This window comes from Bos javanicus, chromosome 24 (assembly GCF_032452875.1).
Source record: "Bos javanicus breed banteng chromosome 24, ARS-OSU_banteng_1.0, whole genome shotgun sequence".
NCBI classification, from domain to species: domain Eukaryota; kingdom Metazoa; phylum Chordata; class Mammalia; order Artiodactyla; family Bovidae; genus Bos; species Bos javanicus.
This window is the reverse complement of record NC_083891.1, coordinates 20,550,024-20,567,331: the sequence shown is the minus strand read 5'-3', so window position 1 is coordinate 20,567,331 and position 17,308 is coordinate 20,550,024. Positions and strand designations below refer to the sequence as shown.

Genomic DNA, 17,308 nt, shown 5'->3' with positions numbered 1-17,308 from the left:
TCTAGGTGTCTTCCAGAATTTATTGGTCTTAGCTGTAATTTGAAGTGCTCCCTAGAATCTAAAGAAATTGGAACTGCTACCACGGCCCTGGACGTGAAAACAGATCTCTTTCCCTGTCATCAGTGGACACTAGTGATTCTAAGATTCTTCTTGTAAAATCAAAACTGGGGGTGAAGACCAGCCCAAATTTCATGTTACAGCTTTCCCAAGGCAGCTTCCCTGCCAAGCCCGAGGCTGACATTGGATCTCCTGGGATTGTAATTCCCACTTGCCCCTACCCCTATGCATCCTTTTCTGTGTTTAAGAAGATGGATACTTTGTTTAGGACTGGAATTTTACACAGCTCTCATTGAATTCCATTTTATGGTGCCACTTTGATAATTTTTCAGTAAACCATTAAACAATGGTTGTCTCATCTTCCTTGAGAAAAGGCGGTTGAAATAGATTTCACGTTGTGCACACGCCGTGTGCCTCTCTGAAAGGCCCTGTGAGTGGAATGCTATTTGATCTTTGCATCTCTGAGGTTAGACAAGGAATTAGAAATATCTGAACTCTACGTTATCCCCTGACCTTATCATTCCAAATATGTGCTTAATTAGAAGCAGAATCAATATTTCAGGTCAGAATGAGTTCAAGTGGTCTAGAATTTTTATATCTAAAAATGAAGGAAAAATAATTGGCTAGTGATATTTTAAAACACTGTGCTTGGCTAGGTATATAATCATTCTCAAACGGTCCCCAGAGAATACCATTTGCAGTGTTAAAGTTGAGGTGATAAAAGTGGTTAATCAAATACATAATTTCTTTCCCAGTTCTTGCAGTTACACTGCAGAACACCCTTACCCCAGGAAACAGACTTTCCAGTGAAATTTTGTAACAGTATAGCGTTTTCTGAACTCTTATCCATTCTTACCTCAAACCTCCCCAGATTATGTCTGCCTAGTAAATTCTAGGGGAACAGAGCAGTCAAAACATTATTAGATTGTCTTCTAATCTGGGAGTTTGTTATAGAATGTATCTGGCATGTAGATAGAAGAGTTTTCACTAAATCAGACTTGTCTAAAAGCTAGAGCTGGAGGCAACTGCAGATGGAGCACATCCAGGGAGGCTTCACTCCTGGGAAACAGGCTGTGCATCTCAGGTGTTCATCCTTATAAACCGGATGAGAGGGGCCAGCCTGGCCTCGACTCGGCCAAGCTCACCATGCTGTGTGAACACATTTGGCATCAACACTTTGGACATGGGAGGCCACTGACTTTGCAATAGCCAGGTTTTCTGCAGACAGGCGATGCCAACACCAGTAGCATGGTTAGCCATCTGGGTCTTTATATTACTTCTCCATTCTCTCACTTTTCAGGACCAGGTTGTGAAATGTGACCAGGAGCACCCATAAGGCTGGGAAATATGCACCTCTGGAGACATGGGACCATGTGGGTCTTTGGGCACCAAGTCAGAGAGACTGTTGGACTTGATTGGGCCTGGCCCACCTGGGCTGTGAGGTGGCCTGCCTGGGCAGTTCTGTGTGATATAAGAATTTGTGGGTGTTCCAGGCCCTGGGTTGGGCTGATCCCCTGGAGAAGGGAATGGCTACCCACTCCAGTATTCTTGCCTGGAGAATCCCATGGACAGAGGAGCCTGGTGGGCTACAGTCCATGGGGTCACAAAGAGTTGGATGTGACTGAGTGACTGACAGTTTCACTTTTCACTAGGCCCCTTCAGTTGAGGGCACAGGCTGGGGAAGAATTGTTACATTTATTGAGTACCAGCCACAGGGTGGGCCCTACCCCAGCTGCTTTACATGCATTATATAAGTTATTCTTACCACAAACCTGCAAATGCAATCCTGTTAGCCTCATTTGGTGAGCGAGAGACTCTTGAGCAAGCAATTTGCCGCAGATCATTCCTGGTCTGTTAGTCACACAAAGGTCTAGTCAATGACAGCTCCTGCGACTGTGTAGGTTTGGAGAAGGGAGGCACACACATAATTAAAGAAACTGGAGAAACAGGTAGGTATAGTCCACAGCTGGAAAGGCTGAGCTCCTATAAGGAGGAGGTATGCACAGAAACAGTGGGTGTTGATGTGAGAAGGCCTATGGAGTAGGATCCAGGATGGAGGAGATTAACAGATGGCAGAGCTGATTCTTTGGCCAGGCCTCACCCAACTAGGGGCAGGACTAAAAGATCCCTGGGAAGAGGGCAGGGGTGTGGGGTGTGGGGCCAGTTGGCTCTGGTTTCTGTTGGGTTGGCCAAAAAGTTTATTCTGACTTTTCTGTAAGATCGTATGGAAAAATCCGAACGAACTATTTGGCCTACCTGTACATGAAAGCCAAAATGGCCAAGTGTGAGTGCTTTTAAGAGGAAATTTTCTAAAAATCCTAAATTCTAGAGATCCAGTCTATTTCTGGTCTATATTTTTGTGATCACAGGTGCAAGCAGGCTCCATGCCCACCCGAGACCAGGCTTCGGAGGGTGCCCCCTACCCCCGTGCATGGGGGTCTCAGATCAGGCCTCTCAAATGACCTGCAGGTGAGGCTGTTTGTCTCACCTGGAGTTCGTGGCTCCTGCCTTTCTCCTTGCTGTGCTCTCTAAGCATCCTCCCTGGGAAGCAAGCTCGGGGTCAGGACCTCCAGGGCACCCTGTGACAGGGTTTCAGGAGACACTCCGCCTCCTGGACCAGAGAACACCAAGTTGGGGGGAGTTCACGAGAAGGAGAGATGGCCTCTAAAGGGAAGTCCTGGGGTCTAATTACAAAATAGTTCTCAGATCTTCTCGAGACATCAGTTGACCTTCTCAGATCCATTTGGGAATATACGCAGTGGCGAGCATCTTTTGGTTTGGAGGCTGCGCTTTGGGATGCGCGTGTTGTGATGACTACAATGAGAAGCCCACGCCACAGGAGGGGAAAGGACGGAGTTCGGTGCCCTTTGGGATGGGACTGTGAAAGGTCTGACCTTGCTCTGTGCACTCTCTGCTCTTCCAGGTGGCGCTCCGGCTGGAGGATGGGGATGAGACGGCAGAGCCGCCCCCCAGCGGGTGCCGTGACCGCAGGCGGGCCAGTGTGTGCTCCGGAGGCACGGGCAGTGAGCCCCGGGGCCTGGACCGAAGGCGGAGCCGCAGGCACTCGGTGCAGAACATCAAGAGCCCCCTGTCGCCCCCGTCCAGCCCCTGCTCCCTGTCGGCTCCTGACTTCAAGCCCAGTCAAGTGCGAGATCTCCGGGAAAAGTAAGTATTAACCCAGCCTTGGAGAAGGGCACAAGGACCCCTAAAAGTGGAAAGGAGGCCCAACCCCACGGGTGTCCTGGACCATCCCAGCCTTTCCTGTCCCCTGCCTCTTCTCTACATTTAAGCCATCACCCCCAGTTACCCCAAAACTTCCCAAGGCAAGGTGGCCCTGGTGACACACACAGACTTGATCTAACTCCCTGAACTCATCTTCACCTCCTTGTGTTTTTATATTATTTATATTATTAGCATCTCAGTTAATATCTGTGTAGAAAGCTATGCTTTATCAACTAGCAGAGAATCCAAACCACAAAATTTTGGCCTAGAAATAAATGGTATGCCACCACACCAATGTGAGATGGTTAGAGTCTGAGGTACGCATGACAATACATAGTTGAGGTTAAGTAGAACAAATATGTACTTTCACATAATTTCAGTAAAAACTAATTCTGTCATTTATTCAGTTAGTCATATAGCATACATTTTTCTGAAGTGTATCTTATAGGCCAGGACTATTTGCAACCGTGAAGACATATGAATGGAAAAGGTATGATCTCCATTTCTGTGAACTCCTATCAGGGCTGAGAGAAAGTAAGAATGAAGAAAGGACATAAAAAGAAACAGAAAGATTGACAATCCCATGAGAAATTATGTATGTCCAAAATACAAAGTTTGACCAGATCTCTAGGAGCTCAGAAGTGGTTCCATTAAACAGAGGTGCAGCTGAAGGATGGCTGTGTGGCTCTGGGGCCTGGGTCCAGTGATATCTTCCCAAATGGAAGCCCTCAGATCACTAGGATGGTGGGGCTCCATGGACCAGTCTGTGCCAGACAGCTCCACCAGGGCTGACTGATATGCTGATTGCCAGTGCCCCTCTTCTGCTGCCAGTGGAAACCCTGCTCGCATCATTTGGCTGGAGTATTTTCTCCCATTGTGGGGATCTACCTGGGAGCCACATGTAGTTCAGGAGGCTGCATGGTGAAGAACTGAACTCAGAATAGGTGGGATGACCTTAAGACAGTGATTCAGATATGTCCCTTCCTCTCCATCCCTCAGGGAACACCCATACTCACTTCTACTAAGAAGTGACTGGAGCAGTCTGGTACCCTTGGGGTCCTGGCACAGCCCACCCCATTGGGTGCCTCCTATTGCAGAAGGAGAAGGAGGGCGTGGATCTGAGAGTGATGTGCAAGGCATGGTCCATGCTGACACCCTTCTCCACCACATAGCCTACAGGCTTTTCTGTCTCTAAGAGTCAATGTACAGCAAGCTCTCTTTCAGTGAAAAGAAAATTGAAACTTCTGAGCGGAATGAGAAATGAGAACATTTACTGTGAAACTGCATGTTGTGATCTAAGATCTTTGAGAAACTCAGGCAATTCTCAAAGGGTCCTGAAACTCCCTGTAGTGCTGTTTCTACCAGCTAGAAAAATGAGCATGGAGAGAGTTGGGCAAAGTGGGCTGAAAAATCTGTGATCACCAAAGATGCTGAAGGTGGGAGCTCTGAGGCTTCGGTGGTGGCACTTGGTATACTTGTGCCCTGTCTGCCTCGTGTCACGTTTGTTCTGTTCTCTTTCTTGTTGTTAGGCTTTTAAAGGTCCCTGCACTGTGACTCCGGTGACCAAGCCTTGTGATACGTTGGCAAAGGCAGTGACAGTGGGGTGGACCAGCTGGGCACAGTCCACAGTTTTGAGGCTCCGGCCTTGGTGGGATCTGGAATAGGACACACTTCTGAGTGCTCCCACCTCAGTGTTTTCAAGTAGGACTGATTTTTCATTTTAATGAAATGATCACTGTAAAGTTCATAGCATTCGCTTACGAAAAATCCACTTTCCAGCTTATAAAGAAAGATCATGGTTTTAAGATAGATGATGATGAAGTGGCTTCATCCTTGAAGTCTATTGGAGGGATTTTGCCCCGTGGCCACAAAATCACAGCATGATTTTGGCAGAGATGGGAGCAGGAGAAAGGGAGAGGGTAATGAGAAGCAAATTGGGAAACAGTCCCAGCATATGCATAGCTTAGTCACCTGCTCAGCATCTGTGCCTCACACGTCACCTTAGAATCTAGAAGTTCATTGTGCTCGATTGCCCGTAGACCTTGAAAGACACAGACACACCTGACCTAGACTACTCTTCACCTGTGTGATCATTCTGGCCCTGCTTACTGCTAGCTTGTAGCAACATGGCTGCATGTATCACACATGAAGAATTGTAGACTGAATTGTCTAACTCTGTGTCCCAAATAATGCCAATACTCTTGAAAAGAAGACAGAACTATGCTACAGATTAGAGATTCATGTTGTCCTCAGTATATTCATATCTGGCACTCTGCACTCAGATGCTTCTTTTGTGTAGCTTGAATCAAATTCTCCTATTGATCCTCTCTAAGGTCCAGGTGGGACAAGCATCATTATCCTCACATTACAATGAGAAAGCAGCTGGGGGCTGGTGCCTTGTGACGAATCTTAGAACCAGGGGGCTGAGCCTCGGGTTAAATCTAAGTCTTTGGCCTTTGCCTCTCAATGTCCCAGTCATACAGAATCACTTCCCACCTACCACTCCTTAACATAATCATTGAGTGAGATTTGTACTTCTGGACTTTTTTAGACAAGGAATTTGATTTACATACCATGCAGGGGTATTTTTATTCAGGTTCATATGAAAATTCAGAGTCGAACAGGAGAGAATCCCAGAGTCGTCTTGTAGACCTAGGCCTGCTAGGCTGTGAGCTTTACTAAGGCCTAATAAGGCTTGAAACTCACATTGCTTTGGCTTCTGAAGAAATAGAACTCCACAGTGAGCACTCACCAAATAAGGTGTGTGTTTATTGTTCATCTGCCACCTAAAAGTACTTTTTGTGATCATGTGTGCCATAGTTTCACCTTTGCAATTCAATTTACAGATTTGATTGGGAAGAAAAAAAAAATGTTGGTGCTTTCATTTTTTTTTTAAACCAGGAAGATTATTTTTAACATCTAATCATCAAAAGAGCCAGTGTCTCTGATTTAAATTGTAATCGTAATGTTAGGACTAAAAAGTCTTCAAGGTTTGTCTAGCCCACAGCAGAAGCCTGTTCTATGCCTTTAACCTCAGACATTCTCCTCCCTGAGGCACTCCACTCTGTCCTTGAACTTCTCAGCTCCTTAGGAAAGTCCCCTGGACTAAATGTGCTCCATAATGTGGTGGCTTTATTAGTGCTTAGAATTTTACTACATGGATAAAATTCTCCTGCAACGTCTCCCCATTCATCCCGGCTCTCAACGTTGTCAGCGCACGTGAGGTCCTCTTCCTGTTCTGTACGACCGACCACCTTTCTGACAATGAGCATGGCCTGGGACTTCATATGTAAACTTGAAATTTCATCCTGTTGACTTCTACACAACATTCCAACCCGTGGAGGTAATTTTGAGCTTCATTTAGTCACTCCGGTTAGCAGTCGCGCCTTCCAGCTTTCAGTCGTGTGTATATTTGAATACACATGGACGAGTGACCTGGCGGGTAGTGGATGCTGACAGCAGCTTGGTACAGACGACTCCCATGTGCCTCGAAGTCAAGTGTTGGAAACATTCTCTGTCAAGGGCCAGATAATAAATATGTTGAGTTTTGCAGGCCAGACAGTCTTTGTTGCAACTACTCAATTAAATTCTTCCTTTGTAGCGTGAAAGCCGCCACAGACAGCAGGTAAGCAAGTGAGCATGGCTGCCTTCCAGCGAGGCTTTATTTATGGACACTGAGATTTGAGTTTTACATGTTATAAAATATTTAGATTTTTTTCCCCCAACCATTAAAAAAAGTGAAAATCATTCTGACAGACTGTACCAAACCAGGTGGTGGGCCACATTTGGCTCACAGGCTTGCCAACCCCTGTTCTAATGGGCTGGCTTTCTTGAGGGAAGTTGATGGGGAATGGCAGAGATGACAGAGAGGAGAATGTGGCTAAGAAAGAAGAACCCATCATGCGCTATGAGAGGACTGTTAGGAAACAGCGTCCTCTAGACCAGGGTTATAGCTAGGAATATTTCATGAAGACGTGGAGGCTGTTTGCTGATGGCTGCTCATGAGTTGTCACTGGATTATTGAGGGGGTTGGAGAAAGCAGAGATCAGATGAGGGGACATACAGAGCCAGCAGAGAGGAGGGTGTGTGGTGATGACTCCAGGAAAGGTTGGGCTGCTTGGGCAGGGAGACTGGGATCAGTCCCAGTGGTGCCAAGAGGCAGTTGTCTTCAACCAGAGGTCTTCAACCTGCCGTCTGTTGAAAATTCCATGAAGGTGGTAGTACCCTCCCCATTTTACAGATGAGGAAACTGAGGCACAGAGTGGCTAAAAAACTTGCCCCAGATCTCACAGGTGGTAAGTGGCATAGCTGAGTTTGAACCCAAACCAGATTTTAGTAGTCCAGAGCCTGCCCTCAGTCAAACATCCCTGGAACTAGTCTCTGAACCTATAGAACGTGTTCTATGGTGACAAGCTTTTTCTCTTTGGAGGATGAATTAGAGAAAGCAAAAAATCTTTCAGAACAAACATCTCCTGGAACTTGGTCATCCTACTAAGCTGTGTTGCTTATAGTCACTGTTAAGATTCTGATCCTGAGATAATCATAGTGGTTTGCTTGTTTTTCTCATAAATTGGCACTGGAGACAGTTCCTAACGAGGAGTTCTGAAAGTGTTCAGAGTAATATCTGCCAACACCGGAACAGCCTTCCCAGTTAATCATAGCTTGCGAGTGATAATCTCGGTGAGGGGAGCAGGAAGGAAGGTATAGAGAGCAAAAGTTCATGGTTAACAGGAACCCACCGTTAACTGTCAATTATTGGAGGCTTAGCTGTCCTCAGGTTTGAGGGATCATACTTGATGTGCACCAGTTAGTGGCCTAGTGGGTGGTGGGAAGAAGGGAGCCAAGCCTTGAGGCTGAGCCTCCAGGGTAAGGGCTGAAGGGAGGTATTCAGAGAGGGTGTGGCTTTCTATTTTCCTGTGGGAGTAGAAAAGAGTGTTGACACCTTTCCACCAGTCACAGGAACCAGTGGACAGATGGGAGAGCCTAACTATGAAGGGGTGCAGGGTGGTGAAGCGACCTTCCTGCGTTTTGACAGGGAGGAGGCATATTTGGATGCCGAGTTCCAAGGCAGTGCTGTGATCTCCATTCGGTCTCTTGCCTTGTGCACAGAGCTTCAATACCAAGGCTTATAGATTCCACTCCCTTGTGAGCTGCAGGATCTGCAGCAACAATAGTTCTGGCTTTCTTGGAAGTAATTGGCAATGAACAATCAATTTGAAAGCAGGAAAACCTATTATATAACCGGTAGTGTTACAGAGTCCAAGCTTGCCACAATAGCCCAATAAATTGAGAGACAGGGTGTTGGGATAAGGAATAGTGACTTTATTGGGAAGGCCGGCAGACAGAGAAGATGGTGGACTGGTGTCTTGAAGAGCCTTCTTACCTGAGTTGGAATTCAGGCTTCTTTTAACTAAAAGGGGAGAGGGTATGACTGGTTGTTGCTGACTTCTTGGTGCTGACCAGATGGAGGCGATGTGATAATCCTTTGTTCTTACAGCTGTCCACCTAGGTCTGGTCATGATGTTGCTGGAAACCTCCAACAAGACAAATGTTATTCTCTATTCTGCAACTTTTTATGTCTATGTGAATGGAAATTGTTATACCTTCAACATATAACCTCCCAAGCCTGGCAGGCAAAGTTTTGTGAATGGATCACCCTGTATATTTCAGGCGATAGACAACATTCTTTTATAAAAGGTACAGAGCCTGCATAGTTAAGCACAGGCAACCGAGCACAAAGGTTAGAGCCAAAGGACTAGATTCTGTACATAGTCGGGCTTGTTCTCTGTTACAGTAGGTGTTGCATAATTGGTGTTAACTTATAAAATTTATCACTCGGATGACCTCAGTCCTGGCTCCTGGGGAACATTTGGCCAAGTGCAGTGCAGAAGCAGCCGCTGAGGTTATTGAGGGCACAGACATGACGTTCTCGGCTACAGTCCCCGCTTCCTCCCCAGGCTTGGCCTCAGTCTCCTCCACAGTAACCTCAAGGTGATGATGCCTCCTTAATAGAATGGCAGGTGAGTCAAGAGAGGCAGTGCAAATGTGTGATTAGCCCAGTGTTATTCCAGTCACTATATGCCCTGGAGCTTTCTCGGATACTGTTATTAAAGAAGGTAATTGTTAAATAAGTATGGGTAGGAATGGACGAGAAGATTCTGTGAACTGGCTTGAACATGCCAGAGGATTTCACAACTAGATTAACAACCATTGGTACCGTGAGCAGCAAGTAGCTACTTGGGTAGGTTTATCTGATGATAATTATTTCACTAATGAGATTCACCAGCAAGGGATATGACCTCTGCAGGTAGGCGTGATTAGAATATAGCCAGTGATTCCAAGTTACCATTTAATCTCCAGGAAGCCCTTTGTGGTCTCTTGAATATTGAATGGCAAAGAGTGTTCAGCAAAGGAGGGAACATGGCTTGGGTGGGAGGCTGAGTGGGAGGCAAAGGGGCATGAACTCGGAATTGAGAGAACCTGCATCAAGAAAGGACTAGAAGCAAAAGGTGTGAGGGAGTGGTTGCTTTGCAAAGCTTCCTTCTGATTTCCGTGACAGCACTTCCTGGTTCTCAGAAGGTTCACTGTGACCAGATTACATATTTCTTTGGGGGTTTGGACTTTGCTGCATTAAATTTGGGGATTTTTCTAGATTCTGATTTCTAGATTTTCTAGACTCTAGAGTCTGAAGACAACAGCAAAACTGTAAAAATGAACAGAGCCACTGTTGAATTTTAAGTGAAGAAGTGAGATCGAGGTAGTGTTTCAACCAGACCCCTCTGGGAACAGCCCAGAGGCTGCATGGGAGGAGAGCTGAGCAAATGGGGAATGGCGGGCAGGGGGGAGGCCTGGACCTCACCCTGGAGAGAGGTGGAGGGGCCCAACAGGGAGAAGGGGATGAGGTATAGGATGGATATCATTTGTGGGAAGGTGAGTAGATTGTATGGTGGGAAAGAAGAAAGAGTTTGGGGGTGATCCCCAGACAACCAGTAACTTAGTTAGGGTCATGGGATGGCTCGAGGCCACTGAGTAAGCTGTGGGCATTTTCAGTTTGAGAAGTCTGGGTCACAAGTAGAACTTCCCATAGGCAGTTGGATAGGCATGAACTGAAAGTCACATACATGCAGGTGAGGGGTGAAGCCTGAGCTTTGACCCTCTCCCTGACCCCCTGTAACCCAGGGAAAGCAAACCACATGAGTAGAGAAGTGAAAGGATAGAGTTGTCATCTCATGGAAGTCTGAAACTGAGAAGGTGACTTACTTCCCGAGTCAGTGAACCTTGACCTTGGTCGTCTTCAAATGAGAATGCTTCTCAAGCCAGAGTAGCCTTATTTGGTGTGATGTTGCAGGAACGGGCTAGCCCTTTGCTATGGAAATGGTGAATACACCTCAAAGAAAAGGAAAGATTCTTGTTTCTAGTTAAGTTTTTGACTTGCTTTGAGAATTTTCTTCTTTTGGTGTCAAACTGGCTTGCCCTTGACCTGTGCAAATGCCGCATTTCCTATAGTATACATGTTCCCATCCATGTCCTGACTGTTCACAGCCCTTTCTGGTAGAGTTGATTTTGTTGGCCGTTCACACAGGTATGGGGGTGGGAGGGGCCATTCTGTAGAGCAAGCATTTCTCTTTTTAAATCCCTGACAATTCCAGGATCCCTTTGGATATGAATCAGGGGCTTTCTAAAGATTACTAAGCTGAGCTGATTAAATCCTGTTGTGGAAGGAGGAATGAGCGTATCTCTGACAGGAGTCTACAGAGGGAGCCTGGTAGTAAGTCTTTTGAATGAGTAGGGAAATATAAAATCCTGAAAATGTAGGCTGAGGAGGGCAGATCTGGCATGGCAAAAAAACAAACAAACAAACAAACAAACGGAGTGTGGAGTAGGCAGAGATGATGTTGGGGAAGCATTTTGCAAGGAGCTTCTTGGGAATGAACTCTGGAAACTGATAAGGAGAGATCCAAATAAAGGGAGACCTGGCCTAATGTCATTTTTATCTCACACACGTGCTCAGTGAGCTGACAGTGGTCACAGGAACATTATATTCATGTTGAGAAAACACTGATTTCTAAGGCAATTAATGTTGAGCTTTCCGAGCCTGCTGAGAATGGACATGGGCCATCGTTGTGGTCCAGACCATCGTTGGTCTGTGTCAGGGTGTCACTGATTCTCCTAGTGGTGGAATGGAGTCTCACCGTGATGGACAAAGGGTCAGAGCTGGTAGACACCTTTACACCTGAATACATGAAGAGAATCTGAAAGAAGGAAAGATTCATGCTTCTTCCAGTCCTTAAAGTAAAGAGGCATTTATTTCCAACCACAAAGAAAGGATCACTCTGAAACCTCTGAAACACTCTGCCTAGCCTGTGCTTGCCATCCTTGCTGTTTCTAAAAGGTCACAGAGAATCCCAGTCTACCTTCCTCCTAGTTTCTGTTCTGCTCTCTCAGGCCTCTAAGAGACATTTAAGGCAATTAGATAGTATCTCTGGCTTGGAATAAAGTTTTTTCTAAAACATGAAATCAAAGCACCCACAAAAGAAAGAAGTGAAGCACCCCGCAGTCTGTAGTTTTCACTGGACTGATTCGTTTTACTTCTAAATAAGCCTGTAACTAGGCTACTCATTGTGTTTTTTCTACTGATATTTATGCTGTGCAGACTGGAATTCTATTCTATTCAACTTCTCCATGTTTTCAGCAAAAATAATGTGCTGGATCCATTAGTATTTTACTGTAAGCAAAATAATGGCTTATGCATTAGTAATTTATTCTAAAGCAAAATAGCAAAATAATGGCTTATGCATTAAGGTTCTGGTTGGTTGGCCAGTTACTAGGTATATTCAGTATCCATGGCCTGTGTTTAATACTCCTTCTAAACTTTGAGTGTTGCAGGGACAATAAATATTTTCCTGTCTAACTTTGGGTTCTCACTATGGAAACATCAGAGCAACAGCGGAGCTTAGATGCCTTTTCATCCTCTCGGCTGGCAAAAAATCTTTTGAGGGAAGTGTCTTCTTTTTTGGTGGATGACAGACCTCTGTTTTTGAATGAAATCACTGCTCCAGTTGGTCAGAGATATGTCTTAACTGATTAAGATCACTAATTGGAAAATTTTAAATCTCTTCTTGGGGCCTTGGTAGCCTAGTAACAGCCTTGAAGTGAATAGAAAGTGTGAGTCATTGGGAGGCTAAGTTCAAACTCCAGTTGAAGTGTTTGCTGAGGGATGCAGATGGAACCCAAGGGGGCACTTTGTCTGACATAAATTTAACATGCTGTTTCTTTTTCTGTTTTTAAAATGTAAAGTTTAGTTTTTTATTGTGGTAAAAGATATAACATGAAATTTACCATTTTGATCATTGTTAATTTTACAAATTAGTGGCAATGATCACATTCATAGTAACACACTATTTCCATGAAATACTCTTTCATCTAATTATGTCATATGTATTTTGTAGAACTAAATGGGGGCATTTAGAATGTCTATGTCTTATCTAAACCTTAATACAGAGCTTTCTAATGAGTTGCCACAAATGATCACACCTGTGTCAAGATGCTGATTTTTTTCCCTCTAGGCAACCAGGCATGTCCAGGGTGATGGGGCCACTGGGCAGGTCTCCCGTCCCTTACTTTGGTGGCTGTGTCCTAGATGGTCTTGTCTGAGCCCTGTGCAAGGAGAACCGAGAAGCCCCGTCCAAGGCACTATTGCTTAGGTGGAAACATGCAGTGATGCAGGAGCCATGAAACCCATTTGGATTCTGCTTTGAGTTCATGGCATCAGCAGTTCCTCCTGGCAGGTTGTGTGATCTCGCCCTCTCTGGACCTCGACTTTCTTATCTGCAACAGGGGGAGATCTCCAAGTCATCTCCCAGTTCTGGCCACTCTGTCTGTTGACTATCCACAGCAAGTGTCTCCATGCTGAGCACCATGTGAGATTCTCAGGGTCAAAGATCTCCAACAGGCAGTGACTACTCAGACTGGCTGTCCTTGTGGACTGGGTCCACTAGAGAAACAGAGCGGGAGGAGTAACTCTAGGCGGAGAGAATGGCTCCTTCAAGGACCCCCAGCGGAAATGCCCATGGAGTTGGGTGGACAGCTCAACAGACTGATTAAAACTAGGGTGAGGAAGTTGATGAAAGGAGAGTAGGGGATGGAGAGATGATGGGGGTGTTTGCTGGGCAAGTTGGACTTTACCCTAAGGTTAGTGTATACATGTTGGAGCAGGAGAGGGTCGTGTGCAAAGTCCCATCTTGTCTTCTGGTCATTTCCTACTTGGCCAACAGCACTGCAGAAGTTTTTCTCATTTGAATACTTCCTGGTGCAATTGATGTCTTTCTCCCCCACAGACCTGTAAACTTTAAGGGTGAGAACCTCTATTAACCACTATACCCCAGCATCTTGCACATAAGAAATGCTCAATAAATAATTGTTGGGTAAGTGGAGAGAGAACTCTTGCCCCATAGTTACACTTCTTTACTTTTAAAACATGTTTGTATTGCTACTTACCATGGGAAATCTCTGAACCTTCCGGCCAATTTTGCTATGAAAATCAAACAGCTCTAAAAAATCTGTTTAAAAAATTTGAATTGTTCAGAGTTGAATGAATCACAATCCTTAGTTCATGGTACATTGGCATCATTGGTCCACGTGTGGCCCTCTCCTAGTTTATTTTATGTAAGATTTACTTATTAATACAAAGAATATCCATGAGACTACAGTCCCGCTAGAAACCCAGGGCATTACCCTTAACTCACTATGAACTTCCAACTTTCAAATCTCTGGACCTGGGTAACCAGCACTCTTAAATATCCTTTAGCATTGTCTTATGGATTTATTGCTGTTTTTACTATTATCAGATATGCATATATATTATATATAAAACAATAGTATGTCTTGTAATTTTGCCTTTTGTAACTTTATAAAAAGTGTTTTCATATTGTAGTGTCTCCTGGCAGTTGTTTTCTTCAGTCCACATTATACTTTCAGTGTTCATCCATATTGTCACGTGATACAGAAGTCTTCCGTTTCCTCTGCTTGGAATATACCAGAATATATTTAGTGCTTTTCCCATTGGGGAGCATTTGTGTTGTTTACATTTTTGTCAGTTACAAACAGCACTGCTGAGAATATTCTCAGACTCACATCCTCTGCACATGCTTTGGCTTCCCCAGGGTTTCTCAGGCTTGGTACAGTTAACATTTTGGACTGAATATGTTTTTGCCGTGTAGGGCTGCCTCGTGCCTTGTAGGATGCAGCATCTAAGCCTAAATGTCTCCCAACATCAAAACATGTCCCTTGGAGGACAGAATTACCGGATTCAGAAGCACTGCCCTAGGCTATAGCAGTCTGCTTCTAGGCGATGTGAATCACACTTATGATATGAATTGTCTACCTTGACAAGATGGTGCCAGTTACTTTGCCAGAGTGGTTATACTAATGCACAGTCTTATCAGCAATACATGAGAGCCAGTTGATCTGTATGCTCTTCAGTTCTTGGTGTTATCTTCAGACTTCTTACTTATACCAAGCAGACAAAAAATGTTATCTCATTGCAGTTCTGATTGATTTATATTAAACTCTGGGTTTCAGATATCATTTCATACAGATTTATTGGCCATGATCATGTATTTTGCTCACTTTTATAGTTGTATTTTTATTGTTTTTTAAAAAATATTTTTTCATATCCTTGATATGAATTGTGTTTTAGTCGCTCAGTCGTGTCCGGCTGTCTTGATCCCATGGACTGTAGCCTGCCAGGCTCCTCTGTCCATGAAATTCTCCAGGCATGAATACTGGAGTGGGTTGCCTGCTCTGAATGCGTTGCTTTAGCTCTTCCACTTCCTGATTGCTTTGGTCTTAGAATATGCTTTGCTGCTGTTTAAAATGTGTCTGTTGTACTTTTAAAACATCTCTGCAACATCCATTTTCCTTTCTGTTTGTTTTTTGAAGTCTGAGGAACATGCCAGCAGCCTGAGACCCAAATTGGGGGAAATTGCTTTGGCTTTGAAGGAAATTGTGCTCTGAGGAATTGGTCACTCTGTGGGCCGGTGGCTTTTCTCATGTGAAGAGGGTGGACTCCAGTCTGGGACTGTGTATGGTAAAAAGGAGACCACCTGACGGGTGCAGAACAAGCTTGTGCCCTTGAGTAACTCCTCACCAATTGCAAACAAGCAAAATACCCCTAGAGGTATTTGAAAGCCAGAGGTCAAACACCCAGAATGCCTTAGTACAATATAAACAAAATTAAATTATATTTTAAGAGAAAATTCAAATAAAAGCAAAATTGTCTGATCTGTTTCTTCAGTCTTGAGTATTATCTGCATAAAATATAATTTTGTTTGACTAATTCCACTAGGATGAAATTAAATAAAATCAAGCATAGAAAATCTGGTGCCCTTCGAGAGGGCATTTCCTTCTCCATGGGTTTGAGTTGTTGGGCACAGCCAGCACTTTGACCATGGGACTTCTTGGAAGTGGGTTTCCTGAATGAGTCATTGTGCTGCCTGTCCTTGGTCCTGCTCTGCCACTCATGATAGTAAAGCTGTAATATGCACAAGTCACTGGGAGATTTATTGCAGGATCAGAAGATGTTGAGCCCAAAGAGGAAACAGGTTGGGATGTAGATCAGAATTGTTGTCAAGGAGATCAAACCAGTCAATCCTAAAGGAAATCAACCCTGAATATTCACCGGAAGGACTGCTGCTGAAACTGAAGCTCCATTATTTTGACCACCTGATGCAAAAAGCTGACTCATTGGAAAAGACCCTGATGCTGAGAAAGAGTGAAGACAGGAGGAGAAGGGGACAACAGAAGATGAGATGGTTGGATGGCATCACCGACTCAATGAGTTTGAGCAAGCTCCTGGAGGTGGTGAACGACAGGGAAGCTTGGCATGGGGCAGTCCATGGGGTCACAGAGTTGGACATGACTAAGCAACTGAACAACAACAATACATCTTTAGGACAGCTATATGCAAGAGAGAAGGATCAAAAATACACAGTTTGCATAGGTGGAAATTATAAAGGGGAAGGTGTTGCTATCTGCCAGTGGTTGGGAATGCTTTGCAGAGCACTGTGACCTTTTCCTTAGTGAATCAAGTAGAGTTCTGAGTATCCATTGGTGGGGGATGGTAGAGATTTCCCAAGAAGACCTGAAAGTCAGTGATGATGATGTTAGACCTAATAGCTAAAGCAAATTGATTAGTTCACTATATACCACTCCTTTTCAAAATGCTTTACATGTTAACCCAGTCCTTCTAAAAGGTGGGTACCATTGATATCCTAAATTGGGATGAGGATAGTGGGGCCCAAGGTCACATAACTGGTAAATTATGGAGCTGGTGTATAATACAACCTAGGCAGCTTGACTCTGAATCTCTCCAGCTGCAGAAGACTTTGCTTATAAATGACTGCAGCACCTGGGGGAGCAAATGAAATCAAGTTATTTTGAAGGGAGGTGCTCCATGTTTTGTGTTTAAGAGGAGAGGCCCATTGGTTGGCAGGCTAGAGATTCGTGGGTTCTGGGCAGACCAGCAGTAATAACATTTGCAAGTTCCTCACCTAGCTGAGGGAAGGTGGCCTCTGGCTGAAGGTTGAGGGTACAGTTTTTAACTTGGCTGCTGTTAGAGCAGAAAAGGACTGCCAAGAAAAAAGGACTGTGGTTTGTGAGGGTGAGCTGTGCCAGACTCAGAAGGACAGATGAGGTGTGCTCACTTGTGGATTGTGGCATTACAGGAGAAATCCGGTCTTCACCGTTTCACTGGCCTCGTTTCTGACAGAGACACCCCTCAATCCAGGTATGAGACATATAACCATGGGGTTGAATCAATGCCTCTTTCTTCCTTTCCTGCCACATGTAATCAGTCACTAAGTTCAGCCAGGTCTGTTTTAAGCCTTTTTGGATCCATCTCTTTTTATTTAACGTCCCAGCTGTCACTCTCTTTGCCCTACCTCTTTATGAGACTTGCATAACCTGATCAGCACATATTAAGAAAGAGGAATTATTGATCAACCTATTCTCAGAAGATATATGTAAAAAA

General features: G+C 44.7%; 1 protein-coding gene across 10 annotated transcripts in view; it reads left to right on the top strand.

Moving 5' to 3' along the window:
- FHOD3 (formin homology 2 domain containing 3) overlaps positions 1 to 17,308 on the top strand; it is a 521,499-nt gene that overhangs the window by 354,969 nt on the left and 149,222 nt on the right. For all 10 annotated transcript variants that reach the window (XM_061400414.1, XM_061400417.1, XM_061400421.1 and 7 more), the window contains one exon: positions 2,981 to 3,222. In XM_061400414.1, coding sequence (XP_061256398.1) covers positions 2,981 to 3,222 — 242 coding nt within the window. The remainder of the gene's footprint in view (positions 1 to 2,980; positions 3,223 to 17,308) is intronic.